At 41.0% G+C, this 20,651-nt stretch overlaps 2 protein-coding genes across 2 annotated transcripts in view; both read left to right on the forward strand.

Annotated features, from left to right (window-relative positions):
• Positions 1-2,077: 2,077 nt before the first annotated feature.
• Positions 2,078-5,788, forward strand: LOC308228248 (1-phosphatidylinositol 4,5-bisphosphate phosphodiesterase eta-2-like; the record flags this gene model as incomplete). The annotated part of the gene is made up of 3 exons (XM_080631501.1): positions 2,078-2,198; positions 5,023-5,169; positions 5,532-5,788. The coding sequence occupies 3 exons, from the start codon at positions 2,078-2,080 to the stop codon at positions 5,786-5,788; spliced, it is 525 nt and encodes a 174-aa protein (XP_080487627.1).
• Positions 5,789-6,399: 611 nt separating this feature from the next.
• LOC308228077 (1-phosphatidylinositol 4,5-bisphosphate phosphodiesterase eta-2-like) overlaps positions 6,400-20,651 on the forward strand; it is a gene marked incomplete at its 3' end in the record, with an annotated part of 31,117 nt that continues 16,865 nt past the window's right edge. The window contains exons 1-9 of the mRNA XM_080631182.1: positions 6,400-6,468; positions 8,974-9,144; positions 11,205-11,298; positions 14,639-14,842; positions 15,199-15,319; positions 17,074-17,245; positions 17,495-17,602; positions 18,466-18,621; positions 20,461-20,553. Coding sequence (XP_080487308.1) covers positions 6,415-6,468; positions 8,974-9,144; positions 11,205-11,298; positions 14,639-14,842; positions 15,199-15,319; positions 17,074-17,245; positions 17,495-17,602; positions 18,466-18,621; positions 20,461-20,553 — 1,173 coding nt within the window. The 5' untranslated portion in view covers positions 6,400-6,414. The remainder of the gene's footprint in view (positions 6,469-8,973; positions 9,145-11,204; positions 11,299-14,638; positions 14,843-15,198; positions 15,320-17,073; positions 17,246-17,494; positions 17,603-18,465; positions 18,622-20,460; positions 20,554-20,651) is intronic.

The raw sequence follows: 20,651 nt of genomic DNA on the forward strand, positions 1-20,651 counted from the left end.
GGTTTATTGCAAACCTCTGCCTTAACTCTGTTGCCTTTAAGTTTAGTGGTATCTCCTCCCTTATCAGGTATAACAATGTCATCCTTCCCATTTAAGATGTTCTTTCTATAGCATGGCAATTACCCATAAAGAAGTTTACTGATGTATCTAAGAAATCCAGAGCATGCAGTAGAGCAGGCAATGAAGCTCACGTTTCTCAGGTCTCGTTCTGGCCCATGCTAGGTCTTGCTTCACCAGACAGAAGGATTAGGATTTTCAGAACAGTACTCAATGGGTTCTTGCCTTCTGTGGAGCAGTTTTGTGTTGTACGAATATGTGTTTCTTTACAGAAGAAGTTGTTCCTTCTCTGATGACAATTAGTTTGCGGTCATCTCAGTAAATTACTCTGCCTTAGGACAGGGGAAGGCTACTCCTGAACTGTTTGAATAAATAGCAAAATGCGACAAGAGTGCACGCAGCATTATTGCCACCACTGACCCTTAGCACAGACCCAGTTTGGGTTTGCTTTGGAAAATTGGTTCAGTTCTGAGTCCAGCCTAACAGAAGAACTCTGGGCAGAGGTGGTGAAATAAACAACACTGAGAGTGCATCATCTCTAGAATTAACTACTCTAAAGCTTTTTCAAACTGAAAGGAGGAGTAGGAAGCACTTAATGAATGTGTTCTTAAACGGGCAATTTGCGTTTAGCTCATCAAGCTAGAAGCATATTAGGCTCCTTGTATGGATCACAGATGGCAAAAGCAATTGTATATTGTACTTGCAACTTGATGTAGATTAAGAGTTGCGATAACATAAATGACAGATTTCTGTGTTTGAAGTTTAATGGATGCATTTCAAATGGAATGAGGCAGTGACTTACAGCTTTTTAAAGATTAATCCTTGCCTGCTTTTATCTCTGTCATATTTTGAGCACCCTCTGCACTCCCGGTCTCTGTGTGCAGTATTTGTTCTGTACAGGGAGTTGCCTGGATGTGTCCTAAGCAAGCATCTTCTGTGGGGTTGTGTCAGTTTGCAAAGACCTTCCTAAATGGGCTGAGAGATGGAAAGATGCTGCCAACAGAGGTGAAGAAGAAAGCACTTTTTTTAAACCTCCTTTTTTTTCCCTACAGCTGTAACATGTCACTTAAATCCCTTGACTGGATAGGGCAGAACCCCAGCTTTAGGATTAGTGCGTATGATGGATTTAGGATTTGAAGCAAACATGTGTTGCTGTGTTTGCATCGTATCTAGTTTTTACTGCCTAGAGAGAAAGATTCTGTCTTTTAGCAGGCATGTCCATTAAAATACTGAGGAGAACCTTATGAGAGAAGATGAAGACTGATACAGGGAGATTTTGAAGAGCTGTAAGGGAAGAAAATGTGATTCTTTTTATTCAGACCTGGAAAGAGACTGAAGAACTTCAGCCCCCAGACAGATTCACAGTGAAAGGCAAGGGTGGCTTAGGAGGGCAGGGAGAGGAATGGATTGTGCTACTAACTTTGCACTTCCTTACTGCAGTGGATATTGTTGCTTGGTTTTGACGAGCAAGCAGAGCCCTCAGCAAGAGTGGGACTTGCAAATCTGTTAGTAATCGTGTAAAAGAGGTACTTCTATGTTGGAAGGAGGAAGCAGCATGGAAAAGCCAACAACTGTAAATTGGTGTGATGTCTTGGTGGATGCTCAGCAGCTGGTAAAGTAGCAACAGACAAAGGATATCATGGGGCAGCCTTTCTGTCCAGAAATGGATTCATTTACCTGTCAGACTGCCTCATGTGCCATCACGTGTCTTCTTGAAAATACTGAACTGAAACCCACCGAGTCCTCGAAAATAAACACATAGAGAATAAAAAGGACTTTGTTAGGATTTTAATATTCTAACTCTGGACCTAAATCTGGAAGAAGACCTAAATTTACTGTGAAACATCTCTTTAACAAGCTGAAAATACCACTGGATTTTGGAAATCACCGATTAGCTTGGATTTTCCTGCTAATATTTTTATGCTGTTACACTGAAAATGTGTCCTGAAGAATCTTAATATCTACTAAGGCCGTCGGTGCTTGCATGCATTCAGTTCTGAAGCTGCTCTTTGTCTCAGATATGGATGCCTCAAAAACTCCCTTGCTTCAGAATAAGTTCTCAGTGGCACGCCTGGCTGAAGAGTTTTTCTGGGTTGGTGGCAGCATCGTAGCTTCTCCAAGATGGAAAATGGGCCATATTGGTAAGATGCAGGCTGGATACCTGCCACTGCACTGAGCGTGATGCTATCACCTTGAAAGCTGTTGTGTTGAACCCTTATTTAGTGACAGCTTTGTCCAGCAGTAGTGTGGGGGGCAGAAAAGAAGGAAGAACTTGAGCCACAGCCCTAGTCCTTGGTCTTCAAGAGCTTCTCAGTTATTACTGATTTCTTTACATTATTCTGGAAAAGCAAATGCAAAGCTGTACACTTTGACATGTACAGATCTTTAGACATGTTCTATTGCAGAAATAGAATCAATCTCCCTCTCCGTGCCATCAGTAAGAAAGCCTTGCTATCTGCCTGGACTTGTACACCTCTTACCTTTTTGATTTTTCATGCAGTATTTGTAGTTTTCACTCTGAAATGAGCATATAGAAGCATCTCTGATGTCTTCTTCCACAACAGGTCACTGGACTCTTGAGAGGTTGTTTTCTAAATAATGATATACAATGGCAAAGTTCTAAAGCTTCACCAGCCAGCTGAGCAGGGTCCCTTTTTGCTTTGTAGCAGGCTTGTTTTTAAGCAGGTAATAAGCCCAACAAACCTAGTTGGAGTTTGCTATAAAAATGAGATGTTTCCTGTTCTATTAACTGCATTTTAATAGCAGGCTTCCTGAGCCACTCATGTCCAGTGAGGAAACCTGCAGCGGCCTTGGCCAGAATCACCTGCTGCCTTGTAAGGACTTTTTTGTCCTATTCACATTATCTTTTGGGTGCCATTGCTGGCAGAATTAAACAGACATTTTCTTTTTCAAAGAACAAGGAACAAACCCAAGGTGCTGTAGCCAGCAGTTAATGTAAAAGCTTTGTAATAAGACCCTTACTTGAGTGGATGTCTTCAGGGTCAGAAGTGGCACTTTGGGAGCCCTTATTAAGTGCTCCCATGAGCTGCTGTGGAGATTCCCTGAGCTCCCAGGCATCAGCTGAATTTTCAGAATATCTTCTGATTTCAAGACCTCTCATTTGAACAGGATTCCCACAACTCTACTGGATGGATTGTAGAGAGGCAACGTGTTGTGTATGCTGTTGTTATATGTTGATTTTTAAAAGGATTTGATGCCTCCTCTCTAAACTGAAATTGATCTTTAAGGCTTCTTCCAACCTAAACCATTCTATGAGTCTATGATATTCCATGTACAAACCATTCTATGATTCATAATGTTCCCGGCAGGAATACTTGGAGCCAGTCAGTTCTTTGCTTTACCTATTGATGAGCCACTTATAGCCACAAAACCATTTCCAGTGAGACTTTTAAAACCCGTAGCAAGTATTTCTCTTCAATGGATTGGCAGTGCTGGATGCAGGATAAGTGTGGGAGTCCTGGTCTGCATGGGGGAAAGCTGTTGTGGTTTGGTGGTATTTTAAGGGAACAGCTTGCCCTTACAGCGCACATGTGCTGGAGGGCTTTCAACAAACATGTTGTGTCTTCTGGAGGCCCTGGAGAGAAATAAGCCTCTGAAATCTCTTTCTCTCTCCTCACAGTGTTTGAAGAGGGGTTGTTTTGAAGTGCACAGTCAGGATGCATCTTTGTCAGGGTCTGTTATCAGTTCAGAGCTGAGCCTGACTTCTCCAAAGAGGCTGGGGAGGGTCAGTGTGGTACAACATAACCTGGAGCTGTGCTGAACCTAGGACGTGAAGCTTTTGACAAAGCTGGTCCCTGTATAAAAATACTCTGTGACTCAGTCCTTCTAACTTCTTCTCATCCCCGCATGCTAAAATACTCCCACTCCTTCACACATATACATCAATCCCAGAAACTCCTAAAGGACAATAGTGCTGCTGAGCCAGAAATCATTAATTAACAGGCACTAGAACATCTTTCTAACAATGAGCAGGAAATTGGGCTCTTATTTTTCATTCCTGTAGCAGGACAAGTTGTAGGGATTTATGATTCGCATAGTTTTGTTATTTATCGTTACTTTCAAACTTTTAATAGAAACTGTAAATGTTACTATGAGCCGTGAAACATCACTTTGAGCCTTTTCACTGTGGCAGTCCAGTGTCACTTTGTAAGAACACAAGCGCAGAACTGAGTGTTCTTTGCTCCTCTCTCCTGCTCTGCTCTGACACTGCTTTTTGCCGCAGTACAGAGATCCATCTGCTCTCCATGACTCTGTTTTGTCCAGATGCAGATTGAGGCGACTCATTAGATCAGAAGAGAGCTGAACTTCAGCTGAATTCTGCAAAAAGGTTCTGTTGAAGTGCAAAATGTTATGTAAGCACGAAGAAAACTCCAGCCTGAAGTTAGCAGCTATTTCTTCAAAAACATGATTCATTGTAAGATTGAGGGGTTTTTGTTTGATGTATAGAAATGAATCCTTAAAGCAGGTACCTGAACAATGGTAGGTAGCAGTTAGGCTTGTCTTCCCATCAGTGTGCTCTGCTCATTTCCATGCGGTGAAAAACCTCAGAACCAAAAGGTTTACTTTTTTCTTTGATGGAAGTACCACTGAGTTCTTCCTGCAGGTTTTCCTGCCCCTCTCTAGTGCTGTAAGCCTCCAGTCACACAGACAAGCCAGGGTGCGTGTTTCAGCGCACATACATGTGCAGACATTGTGCCCAAATCTGGTTTCCTTTTGCAGGAGTACTGCCGATCAACTAAGGTGTTACCAATCAACTAAGGTGTTACCAATCAACTTAGGAATATTGTCTGAATTTCCTTGTGCTTATACTGGTAACTGATACTTGACAGTAGCTTGATTTAGAGTGTGATCAGAAGGTGGATCTTACTCATTCAGCTAAATCCCCCCAAATAAGTGTGTTGCTAATAGTTTGACTTACTGATATCACTTTATTTCTCTCTTCAGTGGAAAGATGTATGAGTTCCATGCAAACTGGTACCCAAATGATCAAACTCCGTGGCAGTTCCAAAGGGTTGGTCCGCTTCTATTACCTGGATGAGCACAAGTCGTGTATTCGCTGGAGACCCTCTCGGAAGAATGAGAAAGCCAAAAGTGAGTTTGAGCCCCAGAACTTCTGATTCCTCCTAGGGTCTTGCCCTCCTACAACCAAACAAGCATGAAGGATTTAGCTCATTGATAGATGACCAAGAAGAATGTTGTATTTGAATTTAAAGGGTAGTAAATGATTTTATGATTAATACTTTATGAAGATGAAGTGGTTGTTGTCAGCTCTGGGGGTTGCGATACTGTAATAGTAGTAGTACTGAGTTGCAGGCAAAGCCTGTGTGAGTTGAGGACTTTGCAGTGTGTGGTTTGGGCCCTTTCTCTGCAGGATTTCTCTACAGGATGAACACACCCTGTGGCCTAGGGCTGGCACACAGTCATTGATGAAATACACGCTTTTGTCATTCTAGTTTCCATCGACTCTATTCAGGAGGTTTGCGAGGGGAAGCAGTCAGAGATCTTTCAGCGCTATGCCGATGGCAGTTTTGATCCCAACTGCTGCTTCAGTATCTACTATGGAGACCATATGGAATCTCTTGACCTGGTATCTTCTAGTGGAGAGGAAGCACGCACCTGGATCACAGGGCTAAAATACCTGATGGCAGGGATCAGTGATGAAGACAGCCTCTCAAAACGCCAAAGGACCAGAGACCAATATCCTTCTTAATGCTATCTGAGAGCAATTCCTGGAGGTGTAGAGTTATCAATAGCATAGGAATTCCTTCAAGTATTTGTTTTGCTAAAAGTAAGTACTAGGCTCAAAGCTTCAAAGTGGTTCCCATTATATTCCCTGTTTCCAGAGACAGAGGAGTCCTTGAAGAGGATTGTTCTGGGCAAGACTTGGAAGTGAATGACTGGAGCGGACTGAAAACCCTACAGGTATATTCTTTCATCCGTTACTCCCTGTGTAAAGGTGTCTGTTTCATTTGGTTCTACAGGACAAAGTGTGATGCAGCTTTGCAGCTCTCTCAGAAGTTAGTTCTTCTGTGCTATATAGTATGGGTAAATAGCATGTGTTGCGTGTTGAGCATAGCAAGTCTAGAAACTTACTGAAATAGCATGAGTAGAGTTCTGTATTACTGTAAACTCTTTCATCCCCAATATAATACCCAGTCTTTCCTAACATGGAAAATATCATATATACATAATATCCTTTACTATTATTATATCAGTAATGGCCGTTACTATTCCATGCTGTTCCTTAACTCCTGTTCAATGTGGTTGAAGCAGACATTTGATGAGGCAGATAAGAATGGTGATGGCAGTCTGAGTATTAATGAAGTGCTTCAGCTAATGCACAAACTGAATGTGAACCTACCCCGACAGAAAGTCAAGCAAATGTTTAAGGTAAGAAATAAAAATGTATTGTTTTCTAAAAGAACAAGGATGCAGTTGCTGGAGATTTCACGTTGAACCTAATAGGAGAGATTGTAAATACTTCAGCAGCTGTTTTGTTTCCACTCTGCTGAAAGATACTACACTAGTCCATTTAGTAAATTGAAAAGAGCTCAAGAAACACATCATAGATAAATGTTATTCATATAAAAAGTCATTACACCAGGTACCTTCTGGTGTTGCATAACATTGAGACGCACAGTACAGAGATTGGTTCTTTGCTAAACTTCTTGATCTGAATCTCAGTCATGTTTCCTCCTCTGATTACCTTCTCTCTAGTAAATATCATCTAATAAAGTATCTAGAATCCTCCAGTAACTGGCACCTGTAAAATATCCAGCATGGAGACTTCTGTATTTATCATGGGGTTTGCCCTGCTATCAGCTGTTTGATTGCCATTGCATTCTGCTGACCTTTACTGGGCAGCTGAACCATGGAGATGTGTGTGCTTTTGTAACCCAAAAGTCTGTTGTGTGAAGAACCTAAGCAGAAGTTGAATCAACAGTTCTGAGCGTAGGGTTAAGCCTTGAGTTTTGCACTACCCTGAGTCAGGGACATCTCAGCACTGCTTCATGTTTTCTGTAAAGTCATGCCTGGGAATCACTGGATTTTCAGTAATTCAGTTCTGGGACAGATTCCAGGCTCAAACCCCTTGGGGAATCGTGCATGTACAGCCAGAGAATTCTGAGGGGTTCACTCATCACTTCTTTTTCTCTTTATCTTTTTCTTTCATACCAGAAAACACTGAACTTATGAATGCTCAGTAATTCAGTGAAGAACTGAATTTAAAAACTCATTAAAATGAGTAGATTAAAGTGACTCTTTCCAGGATGAGCCATTAGGTTTGATGCAAACTGGATAAAAGAGACTGGGGAAGTATTTCCTGGGGAAAAAAATTGCACTTACTGTATGCTGTGTTCTGGTTTTACTGCTTGTAATCAACTACCATTACTACACATAGGGGTGCTTTAGAAATGCTATTAACAGAGAAGAATAGGTTTCTTTTTTCCACATGCAATCCATAATTGAAACTGAGCTGGCCTCAACTGAAAATACAATTGCTATTTGATAGCTTAGAATATTAAGCAGCCTTGAAATTAAAAATCAAATCTCTTGGTTAATGAAACAGCTACACCAAGTATTTTAAGATATAATAGAGTAGATTAGATGTAGGTCTTGAAGAAAGTTTCCTTGACTGTTAATTAAAGTAGGGAGCAATCGTGGGGAACAAGGGAAGAGGAGGCTGTTTGTGTAAGGCTTTAACAATCCCTGAGGTTGCGTTAGACTACATTGGAGAGTTGGGGCAGTACTTTGGTCTTGGGCAAGTAACTGAATGGATGTCAGCTTGCCAGATCAGAAGTACTTTGTGAAGGCAGTTCATGCTGTCCATGGTTAGGGGAGTTTATTTTCCTCAGCTGATACAAGTGCATGTGCATGGCAGTATGCGAAGGAAATTCAGTGGTGAAAACTTGTCTAATTTATTTATTTTTCAATGTGTGGCCTTAAATGTGCTTAAACTTGTTCACAGTGAAGGTGAGCAAAGCAATAAACTGACCACTCTTTTACTCAGAACAAAGTAGGGAGTGCTGGATAAGCTTTTTTACATGAAACAGTGCAGCTTTCCTTTTTCGTACTTCCCCCTGGCCGAATTTTTCATTCATTTTTTCATGGTTTTAGGAACAGGGTTTTAGGAAACACAGTAATTCCATAATCTCTTCTCCAGATAGTTGTATCATTGAGTAGAGCTCATCGTGATCAGACAATCACAAGATTTTGTGGAAGAAATTCTTTCTCCACCGTGTGCAAACACAGTAGCACTAAGTAACACTGCTGATACAACTGAGAGTGGTTCAGGTCACAGGCTGAGGCACCTAGCTCAAAAAGTAAAGAACCAAGAAACATGCATATTATAGGGGGTAGATATACTAGAGGATATTGTGTCATTCACTGATGATTATTTCTTTACTTGCAAACTTAGTATTCTTGCAGATCTTACTAGTTTATGGCCATGGATTTAAGAGGGAGCCTCCCAAATCCTGGATATAAAATTAATTTCAAGATGACTTGAGTTGTAATGATCTTTTCAAGAAAATATGAGTGGGTAATTCTGCCAGGCGTATGCACATTCTTTCTATGCTGTCTTACTTTGTTGCCATAGGTAGAAGAAATCTTTCAAGCAGAGTTCCCAGTGGAACAATAAAAGTTGTTTCTTGGCTCATGCACTAATGCATACATTCAAGAGGTTCAAAGGAGAAAGCTGTGCAAAGCATTCACATGGCAAAGCATCAGCCTGGTAAATCAGTCTGTTCTAGGAGGTCATACAGAGAGTGGCTGGGTCAGGTGCTATCATCCTGCATTTAATTTCCATGTTGCTTTATTCCCGTGCAGGAGTTTGTTTATTTAAGGTTTGTTCTGGCTATTGCTGGGATCTCATTGCCTTACTGTTGTGCAATGCAGGAGGCTGACACAGATGATAACCAGGGCACTCTGGGTTTCGATGAGTTCTGCGCCTTCTATAAGATGATGTCGACGCGCCGTGATCTCTACCTGCTGATGCTCACCTACAGTAACCACAAGGACCACCTAGATGCAGATGACCTGAGACGCTTTCTGGAGACTGAACAGAAGGTAGGGCCAAGCCAGGAGAACCCCTGCAGCCCTTATGCCTTCCTGCTTGCCCTTGCGGATGCATCACCTTCTAAAGGGTGGGAGCTTTGTTGTCATCCATGTGACAAATAGACAGCTGGATGCCTCTTGATTTTCATCTTGCAGGCTGGCATGACTACTTCTTGAATCTGCTTGCTCTCACTACCTCTTCTTTTCTGTAGGCTCTTTTGTTGTGCTACTGAATATAGTCTCTACAGTTTCTTTCTTTTTCATGTGTTATTTTAGGACAATTCTATCCATATCTGTTTTTTCCCAGTATTCAGTACTTTGGTGTTTCTGGCTCTGCTTTTGACTCACTGCAGTCCATGATAAGACATTGAATTGCTTTGTCACACTACCTCAGTTTGTAAAGTGTAAGATTATTTTTTAAATAGCTGTTGGGAGGATTATTAATGTCTGGGACAGTTTTCTGGGGATCTGTAGTAGCACATGTTCCCTTGTCTCGTAGTGCTTTAGCTCCATTGCTGGAGAGGGTCTTAAATACTGTTTTTGCTGTAAGCTACCTGATGTGACCTTGTCATTGACCCTGCCTGGGGCAGGATTTTGAGCTGAATGACTTCCTGGGGTCCCTGAATGATCCTAATATCTTTCATCTAGAAACTTGTGGAAGGCTCTGAAGTGAGAAAAAATGATTGGGCAGCAAGATGCAGTCAGTGCAGGAACAAATGCATTGAGTTGTCTTTGCCTTTTTCCTCTCACAACCTCTTTTGAAGCTGCATGTCTCTAAGTCATGAATCTCCATCAGTTTCAAGTTGTCTAAAAAATGAATGAATAAAAAAGCCACCTCTCTGGCAATTATGGTATTAGATTAGTGGGGTATGTTTCCATTTCATTGGTCAAGTGATCCTCCAGATGGTGAGACGAAAATGAACACACCACAGTGGGATTGGCTAATCACTGATGTGGACAACTCAGGCCTGTGGGGCTTCTCTCTCTCATCTAGTGCTGCCGTTACTCATACAATATGTACATGGAAAACAAATGTTCATTCTGTGCTTTGAAGCTCGATGAGAAAGCTTTCTGTTGTTCCAGAGTTTTAACTTCTGCACTCAGCAAACCAATAACGTATGGGCAAAGACAGGGCTAGGATTTTTTCTTCCTCTTATTTCACTTGTATTTATTAGGTTGTAAATGACCCCCAGAAAAGGCATTGATCTGGTAGCAGAGATGCTGGTGGTTTCATTTCCCCCTGGGCAAAGATTCTGTCTTTCCAAAACAGTCATTGACTTGGTCACTTTATTGGCAATCCCCTCTGATGACAAGGGCTGTATTTTCATGTGTCATGTACAGCATTTCACGGAAAAGATTTGCTGGACCACTGAGGATAGGAATATTAAATAATAGCAGGGATAATAATTATAGGATAAATCAACAGTAAATAGGAATATTAAATAATAGTGTTAAAACTGAACTATGGAAAACTTGCAAGGTAAAAAAAGCTACAGTGTATCATAAATGGCCCTTTTTTAATAAGTGACAGCACTTGCAAACATATATTTCCATTTGTACTCTGTCATTTTCAGTTGAGAATGCGAAACAACATTGAAGTTAGCAGATTTCCTCATAGAGCTTTCTGATTCTCTGTTACCCTGCCACTAACTGATTTTTCTGTCTGCTGCATAGAGATGAGCCATTTTCTTGTTTATTTCAAAGTAAAAACCCCTTGATAATGCAAACTAATCCTTTAATCCTACAAGAGAAGAAATCCTATTGGTTTGGGACAAAGCTCATTCTGTTTGGATGCCCTGGGTGCCTAATAATACTGTAACCAGATTTGACCTACAAAGCAGAACTCTGTATTGGCCGAGATCAGGCAGCTGCCAATAGGGTGAAAACATTCCCCAGAGCAGACTAGTTCTTATCTGACCTGACACTGATTGACAGGAGTGAGAATCACACTGGGTAACTGGAAATCCCTACTACCACTGTGTGTAATCTGGTCAGCTGCTGAGCTGTATACATAGACAAGAGCCCAGCGAAGCTGTGATTTCCAGTTAACACCATTTTTGCTACTTTTATAGATGACGAATGTGACTAAAGAGCACTGCCTGGAGATCATCAACAAGTTTGAACCATGCCTGGAGAACAAGAAGGAGGGAGCTCTGGGAATTGATGGTAAGCAGGCTGGCATAGCTTTTATAGGGAAGAGGCAACTGTTTAATGCCTATGAGAATATTGCATCCATTTGCAGAATATATAGTCATAGAATTCTGTCAGGTTGTACAGAGTATGCTGTTCAGTACCTTGTTAAGTGCCTATTGTTTGCTGAGGAACCTAAAGGGAAATGGCTGCTCTTTGAAAGACTTGTTTTTAAAGGTACATATCATGAAGCAGCACAGCAGTCATTAAAGGTGAGCTGGAGCCAGATGTGTCTGTATTTGTGCTTTTGGAAAATACAATAGAATTGAGTTACATCATTCCTGCAGGTATTTTTGGAAACCCTTTAGGTTTTAATCAGAGCAGTGATCTGATCCAGAATAAACATGTGAAGTGAGATGATAGATGAAATTTGTCCTGAAGCATGCTTTCATGACCTCTGCTGCTAGAGCCTTCACTCTGAATACAATGATGCTGTGCCATAGTGATGGTAGCTGTTATTCCGAGCACTGATTCTAAATCCTTTCCCCTAAGTAGCAAACCATCTGCTAGATCTTATCGACTCCAAGGGCAGAGTACATGCCTCAGGAATTTCATACTGTGCAAAAGTTGTCTTATCCATTTCTGTGAGTGTGTGGTCACAGAGAAAGGTGGCAAAATATAAGTTCAGTTTGGTTTACTGCATAAGGAAGTGGATAGTTTCTCTTACACTGTGTGAGAGTATAAGAACTGTCATGCAATGAGGGTTGCTTAGGATGGGTTCAGGTCTTTTCTACTTTCAGACTAAATTTTCTATTTATTTTAAAGCTTATTCCAATGTCAAGTGAGTGTAGCAGTTGACATATTCATGCTTTTATTTTCTGGTGCTCTACACTCAGTGGCAGTCACATAAATAATGAATAGTCAGGTTCATTATCTTGCCTTCCTCATAGCTGGAAAAGCAAGGCTAGGCTTCAAACAGTTGTAGCTTCCCATACTGGAAAGAAAACCTTTTAAAAACTAGCCTGATCTAAGAATGGGTAATAAAACAGGGGAGAGTTTATGAGTTAGGATTAGAGAGCAGCCCAGCTCTCTAACGGATGACATTCTGCTGGGTGTCAGCTACAGGTCTCTTGGTCAGGAGGAGGTAGGAGATGAGGTTGTTTTGAGACAGCTGGAAAAAGCTTCCCGTTAACAGGCTCTGCTCCTTGCATGGAAGACTTTAACCACTTCAGTATCTTGCGGAAGCGCAACAGAACAGAACATACCTAGTCTAGAGCTCAACTAATGCAGTGTATGATGACAACATCTGAACAGAGGTGACTGGGGAGCTGACTTTAGATGCCTCTGGTGTTCTAAATCAAGTGTTACCTGGGGAGGCTGAAATACAACAGCTATGGAAACTGAAGCTCTGTGTTTATTCCTTACATTAGTAGAGCCCAGACAGGAGCATCCTGGCCACACATAGCAGCACTTCACTAGTAGTAAAGTAATAGTACAGTGTTCTTGACCCATTCGTATCTATTCATGTGTCTGTATTGCCTTGCTTCCTCGCCTATGATGGCTTTTGTCATGAAGCGCCTTGGACTGGCCTGTGTCAATTCACTCACTCAACATAGTCCTGCAAAACCCCTCTTACCTTCCTCTGTTGATCAGAACAGACCACTGTGTCTGTGTGCTTTTCCTGAGTGTGGGAATACCAGAGATCTACAGTTCACACTGCCAAGAATACCTTGATTCATTCATGTTTCTTCATCCAAAGTCTGATAGATCCAGTTACTGTGAACTCAAATATCAATTTTGGTATTATATCTTCACAAGTGCTTAAAGCAAACACTGGTGTTGTTTCAGGGGCATTAACAGTGCTGTGTGGAATTAGTCTTGTAGCAGCTGATGGTTTGTAGTGAGATGAAATGACTAATTTGCCAAGAGTGATCAGCCATATGTGTGCTGCCACACACTGTGCTGCGTCCATTTTTCATGGTGTCTGCTCTGACTTGGTTACTCTTGTTTCTATTCTAGCTATATAACAGGTTTGCTAGTTGATATGTGCCTCCAGAGACCCAAATACTGTTCAAAAAGTTTTGGCTGCTCTTTGTATTTATCATCTCTTTTCCTTTAATAAAACTTTCATCACCATGAAATATAAAGCCTGTAAGAACCATCATAAAGGACATTTTATCTTAGACTCTACTGAAGCTCAATTTCCCTTTGCTCTGTAGACCAGACTGATTTTGAGGACTGGAGTTCTTTTGCCTTTAGTGAAACAAAGCACCAGTCTGTCACAGTCACAGAAAGGGCGTTAAGACCTTTAGAAGTTTGGCAGAATTTTTATAAAGGCACTGTTATTTATGGAATAATGAGTGAAATGTCAGGAGAATTAGAAGTCTTGAAGCAAAGACCTTTTGAATAAGGTATCATCACTGTCAGTAGCTGTTACAGCCAGGATCTGGGTGGAAATCTTAGTCTTTCATTGGTGGCAAGTTAAAAGGATTTTAGGCAGACTTGAAATGGAAGTTACAGTTTTTAATGTTTGTCTTGTGAAGGTGTCTGTGAATATGTGCACAAATGTATGCTGGTGATCCGAGAGCAGCAATTTCATACAAAGATAAAAACCAGTACTTGCTAACACTTTCCTTCCGAACAAGGGCAATGATTGCAATACAGAAGTACAGGGGATGTTGTCTGCATTCCACTACTTCAGCAAACAAATTCTTCTGGTAGCATCACTCAAGTACTACGGAAAATTTATCTTTTGGTGTAAGTCTGGAGTGAACCTCAGCCTCACAGAGTGGCAGGGATGCAGCACTGCAGATCTCTGCCATCCATGTACATGTTTGTGCATGTGGTGTCATATCAGCAGTAGAAACTGTTGCTTGCACAAGCCGGTGTGTGTTGACATTCTTCTGATATTTTCAGGAGAAATAGAGGAGAGGAAAGTATCTCCCTTGCTTCAGACTGTATTGTGCCACTAGAAAGTATCTCTAGGCAGTGCAACACCGTGTATCTTCCAACTCATTTCACTGAGGAGCAATGGCAGGATGTGACTGCAGCTCTCTGGAGGCTTTTATATACCATGCGACTTAATGTCCCAGCAGAGTCTTTTGACAAAAATTATAAGCCTCAAATGTCAGCTTTGGATTAAACAGACATATTTATTTCAGGGAAGGCAGAGGAGGGAAAGGTACAAAGCAACTAGAAGTTTCTTGAAAGCAATAATTGCAATTGGTCGTTGTGACAGTGGGGATGTTTTATTTATTTATCTTACATGTTCATGACTGTGTTGGTGAATGTAGGATGTGTTTTTTGGCTGTTTTCAGGAAGGCCATAGCAACAAAAAGGACAAAACTGTATTATTTATAGTATTGTTTGTTTACAGGTTTCACCAATTACATGCGGAGTCCATCAGGGGACATATTCAACCCGGAACACTACCAAGTGAATCAGGACATGAGTTATCCATTGAGTCACTATTTCATTACCTCTTCACATAATACCTACCTCATGGGAGATCAGCTGATGTCCCAGTCTAGGGTGGACATGTATGCATGGGTGCTGCAGTCTGGCTGTCGGTGTGTAGAGGGTAAGTATCAAAAAGGAATCATCAGTAGCCTCCATAGTTTTGTTTCTTCTCTGTAAAGGAAGACTCATGACTTCTGCAGAAGACGTGGTAATTGGGTAGAAGAAAAAGCCAAGTAAAATGGAACAACAAAATAATTTTACCATATAATCAACAAATTTTCTTGATTGTGGCATATTTTGTAGACTGAGTACTAACGTTCAGGAGACTCTCTTGGTGTCTGTACTTTCTAGGCAAGTGTATGACAACCAAACTGGTAAACACAGCAGAATTCCTGCTACACATGAGAGGAAAGCTGATATTTCTGATTGGGAAAGTAAAGAAAGTGTCTGATGGGTGTCATTGTTTCTGTTCTACAGTTGACTGCTGGGATGGGCCAGATGGTGAACCAATTGTCCACCATGGATACACTTTGACTTCCAAAATTCTCTTCAAAGATGTGATTGAAACTATCAACAAATATGCCTTTATCAAGAATGAGTATGTATACAGTGTGCCAACTTGAGAGTCTGAGAACTGTGAACTGAAGTGTTCCCTGGCATCCTCCTAAAGGCAGATGGCGAAAGTCTGACCTGTTCCTGCATGTGCCAGGCAGAATTCTGAGTAGTTTATTGTGGGGAGAAGGCTTTCAGAAAGGAGTAACCAAGGCGCAACTGACTGAGTAGGGACATTCTGTACGCAGGTGTAGGGCTGTCTTTATCCCGTTTGTAGACCGGAGGATCAACAGGTTTTGACAGTGAATGATGCAGTGAATGGCTGACAGTTTAACCGCATCTCTCTCTGCATGTGCACCGAAATGATGCCAAGGTTACACTAGGTTGCTTCAGGGACAGGGAGTAAGTCGGAGAGTAAATGAATACAAAGGGACAGGAGCCCAACTGTGGAGAAAGCAGACTGTTCAACAGAAATAGGTTATTTTCCCTACCTGTATATTGCTGAAGAAATCAGAGAATTATGCAATGGGAAGCTTGATGTACCTTGGCAGTACTGCCCTCCTCCTCCTCAGAGTCAAAATAGGGATGTCAAACTAGTTGGTTATAATTTTTTAAGATAAATGAATTTATGTGTGTAAAAGCTTCCCCAGAGCAGAGCAGCCCATCTGTCTTCATTAATAAAGCTGAGCTTGCTCTGAAATTTCACCCTGGGTAAACTTCATGTGAGCCTGAAATTTTTGGAGTTTGCCTGGACAGATGGTAAAAAAAGGGCAGGAAAGCTGGCGAGTGGAACACATGAACTTCTGGAATGGTTGCAGTTCTGAAAAGCTTTACAGAAAGGTCCAATGGGAAGATGTTACAACTTAACTATTTGTGGTGGGATTTTTTCTGTATGGGTATTGATGCTCAGTCAGAGTTTAGTACTGAATGAAATATACACGAGACCTGCAGATGTTTGCTTTCCCAGGCTAGGCTGGGGGCATAGCCGTTGGTAGGCTGCACGTTCAGCTCAGGAGCTGTCTTCAGGCAGAGCTAGGAATTTAACCATAGTCATCAGCTGGGAAGCTGTGTCCTGCAGGCGTTGTCTGGCTGGAAGCCTCTTTCTTCCTGATGAGGAGCTAATGGGAGGCAGATGTCAGGACAGACATCTTTTATTCGTAATCAGTTTTTGGTTAATGAATCCCTCATAATTCAGCCCTACAAGCTGCAGTGTATGCTGACTTTTGTGCTCATCCTAGAAGTACATCATCTCTAAACAGAAATCCATCTTCAGTGTGCTTTTATATGACACCAACCACACTGGAATCAATGTTCAACAATTCCTATCTTGATGCCTTTCAAACAACCAGGCATTGTTATTTTTTAGCCTCAGGCTTGGAGAATCAATAATAAATGGCAATGATAAAACTAGACCTAGAAATAATACTTCCTGTCTTTTAGAAGAGGCTTTATTGCAGGCTTGTTTGTATGGCACTGCTCTGCTGCCAGCTAGAGAAGTTTTCAGGCAAGAGCTAACAGAGGGTTTATCACTTGGTTTTTGGAAGTGGGAAGGGAAGGACAAAGCCCCTTTGGGTTCAGTCCTTGGGGTCTTTATTTACTTTTACCTGTGAGAGTACAAAAGGGCTGAAGCGTGGATGGGAAGGGGAGTTGAAGGCACTGGCTGTTTAGGTTTTCCTCATGAATGGCATAATTGGTGGTGATGCCTGTTACAGAAATGGCTCAGACAGTAATAACCCTTATCATTTTAATGCTATAAAAGCTAAATTTGCAGTTGATGATACTTGCTTATGTCTCTGCCAGGTACCCTGTTATTTTGTCAATTGAGAACCATTGCAGTGTCATTCAGCAGAAGAAGATGGCTCAGTATCTTACAGAAATCCTCGGAGACAAACTGGATCTGTCTTCTGTGCATAATGATGATTCTACCACTCTCCCTTCACCAGCAAGTCTTAAAGGAAAGATACTGGTTAAGGTAAAAACCTGCTTCATTTGTTCCATCCCTCTTTTTGTTTGTGATGATTATTGTTTCTGCTTGCTTTTGCTTATACCCTAACATAAATCAGTTTACAAAAAGCAGTCTTTAAGGACCTGGTGCTTAAGGTCCTGAACAAATGCTTTCTCAATCAATAAGAGCCTGGTTGCATGCTTGGAATACTTTTTCTTTTCTTGTGTGCTAGCAAGAGCTGCACACTAACCTGCCTGTGTAATCACTATCTTGTAGGGGAAGAAACTTCCAGCCAGCATCAGTGATGATGCAGAGGAGGGTGAAGTTTCTGATGAGGACAGTGCTGATGAGATTGACGATGACTGTAAACTGATGAATGGAGATGTAAGTTAAGTGACCCTTTGAATGTAAATATAAGTCAGGTTTTCCCATCGCAATGAGGAGAAACCTTGTATGAACTCCATGGAATGTGGATGTGGTCTAATCCTTGGGATTCATTGCCAAGTCTTTTAGGTTCTAAACCTTCATGAGGTTCTTCTTCCACTTAAATGCAAAAAACAGAGGAAAAAGTTCTTCTTACGCCAAATTATGGTCATTGTTGCAGAGCACCCCTTTGCTTTGCTGAATGCTGGGTTTGATTGATTTTCACTGCAAGGAGATAAAAAGGAGAACGTTAATCTCTGCTTGCCTCCATCTGAAAATGCCTTCTTTTTCATCCATTTAACAGGTTAAATATTTTGTCACTTTAATCTTCTGGCAAGTGACATTGCATCTCACAGAAACAATATCAAATGCACAACAAAACCATTTAATAGCTGAACCAGATTGCCTTGGAGCAAGATTGCTTTTTCAGTCCGTAGGGCCTTCCCTCATTTTGTATTATGGATTTTCATCTAAAACTGAAAAAGAAACTTCTTTGTGAATAAGTCTACCAAAGGGGAAAACTAATTTGTTTGGGGTTTTTAAAATGTTAGATTAGAACTGTACTAATTAGTCTTACTCTCTCATCACTTCAGATAATCTGTTTAGATCTAACATCTACTTCAGGGCCTCCTATGCTTCCATACCTTGCATTAAGTCTGATACCAACCTGCAGGTACCTGCTTCACGTTATGCATGTGAAGAACCCCTTTTTTTAATCCTCTTTTTTTTCTTGTGTGCAACATTTTAGCTTGCATTAATCCTGGCTGGAATTGCGAAGACTTTCTTCATCACTACTTAATTTTATGATTCTGTTTTGTTTATAGGCATCTACTAACAGGAAAAGAGTGGAGAATATAGCAAAGAAAAAGCTTGACTCGCTGATAAAAGAATCCAAAATCCGTGACTGTGAAGACCCAAACAATTTTACAGTTACCACTCTACCATCGGGAAAGACTGGCCTAAAATCAGACAGTAAGAAGGTGAACATGTTTTATTGTACTTCAGTGGACCTGATCATTGTTCTGTTTGTCTCTGTAGCTATATGGTGTTATTATTTCATAACAATAATGCTTGTTCTTTCATAGGTGAATGTCTGCAGTTGGGCTTTAAATCTGTTTTGGGACTCCCTGGTAAAGATAGCTCAGTTTACCTATCTGCAGCTCTGAACTAGAACTAATGAAACTAAAGAATGCTCAGCATTTCCCTGAATGCATGATAGTGTGAGTCCCACAATGATTTTTGTGGAGTCTGTTTGCCGTTAGGACCCCTTTAGGTCAACTCGGATAATGCAACATGACCAGATGGCCAAAATGTTTTCCAGGGATGTGGGAAATCCAGGTCCATGTCCCCAGTCAGACTTACGCAGAACTGGGATTTTGAAGCTATGTTTTCCATTCTTGGATGCCTGCCCTGACCATAGCTTGTTTGGCTATTTCAATATGTGAGAAAACACGTTCCCTTCTTTAATATTTTCTGTAATATTTTGTCCTGACATCTTATTAACACCTTGTGTTGCTTACAGAAGCTATGGTATAAGGAAGAATACTTTTTACACTTATGTCCACATAGCGGAAGCTTCTTTTTCATTTGCTGATCATGAGATTTTAATTTCAGCTGGTTTTATGATTCACACTTGATGCAAAGGGGTACTCTGTTGTTGCAGATGAATAATGGAATATGGCAGTCGTTCAAGATACAAACTAAAATCCAAACTGCAATAACTTTCAGTAGTGACTTGAGAGAAAGAGGTGTTTAACATTTCCATTTGTTGTGTTTTATTAGCTTACTAAATAAATCCTATATTGCTGACTTGGGATTCACAGCTGAATTCATTCTGTTACTGCTGATGCCAGGTGAACATCACTGTCAGATACACAAAGCTTTTTTTCTTGCTCACACAGCAATTGAAGCATGAAATGTGCACATGAAATGACTTCTCAACAGGAAGAGGTTTATTTTCCATTACAAAAAGTGCACAGGGAAGTTGGGCTTTCCCCCCTCAGTTCTCTATGTTCTGTGCATTTACATGTGCATTTTAATTTTACACTAATGCTTATTTACAAAAATGTGCTCAGCCCACAGGTCCACTTCAGGAACTTGAGGCTTTGTCATCTTAGAATTTGTAATGAGCCCTAAAAAGCTTAGGAAAAATGTTGCATGCAAATGAAAAACATTGGAGATCTGTCAAAAATAAGCAGAGGTACTAACTAGGGATTAAAACTAGATGAGAACTAAAACCAGCCTCCTAAAACTTTCTATGGCATGAGTTCTGTAGCTACTTTCAAGCATAATGATTCACATGAGGCTGTTATTCGTGTAAGACGCACTTCAAGAATCCTTTTGTGTAGGTGTTAACCAGAACAGTCTGTGTTGTATTAGTCTAGAAAGCAATGAAACTGCCAGGTTGTATTAAAAACTAGGGGCACCAGGGACGTATATACATTTTTAGGGATTATGAGAGTATTTCTTATTTCTTACCATGGAGTATCCTACTGAAACTGTAATTGGCAGCAGTAAGTCCTGTTAAACTATGCTTTCCAAATGTTAAGCTACAAACCAGTTGGCTGTCAGTGGTTGTATGTGATATGGGGGCATTCAGGCTCTGCCTGGATGAAAATGAATTTGTGTGATTTCTGTCTGCTCTGGAAGTTCTCATGGATGAAAATGATGGCAGTTATTGCTGGGATAAAAAGTCCTGTACTCAGCTTGTGTTCAAAACTAAAGGCTGCATCAGCCTGATCCAGTTCTGTTGTTCAGATATGCTGTCTGTGGCACTCTCTTTGTTCTGCTGTGCTATTCTTTCTGTTTGATTGCTTTAGACTAAACTTGAGGATGATGTGGAATCTGGGGAAGATTTTAGCATCAGTAAGAGGCATGGCCGGTCGTTGATGGGCAGCTTTTCCAAGCGCAAGGTGAGCCACTTGGTACTTTTGGTCTGCACTAAATGTTATATTCTTGGATGGGTTTTTTCTTTGCACACAGGGGTAGAAAGCAGCATTGTAATTGCGTT

The sequence above is a fragment of the Psittacula echo genome (assembly GCF_963264785.1).
Source record: "Psittacula echo genome assembly, chromosome: 17".
NCBI classification, from domain to species: domain Eukaryota; kingdom Metazoa; phylum Chordata; class Aves; order Psittaciformes; family Psittacidae; genus Psittacula; species Psittacula echo.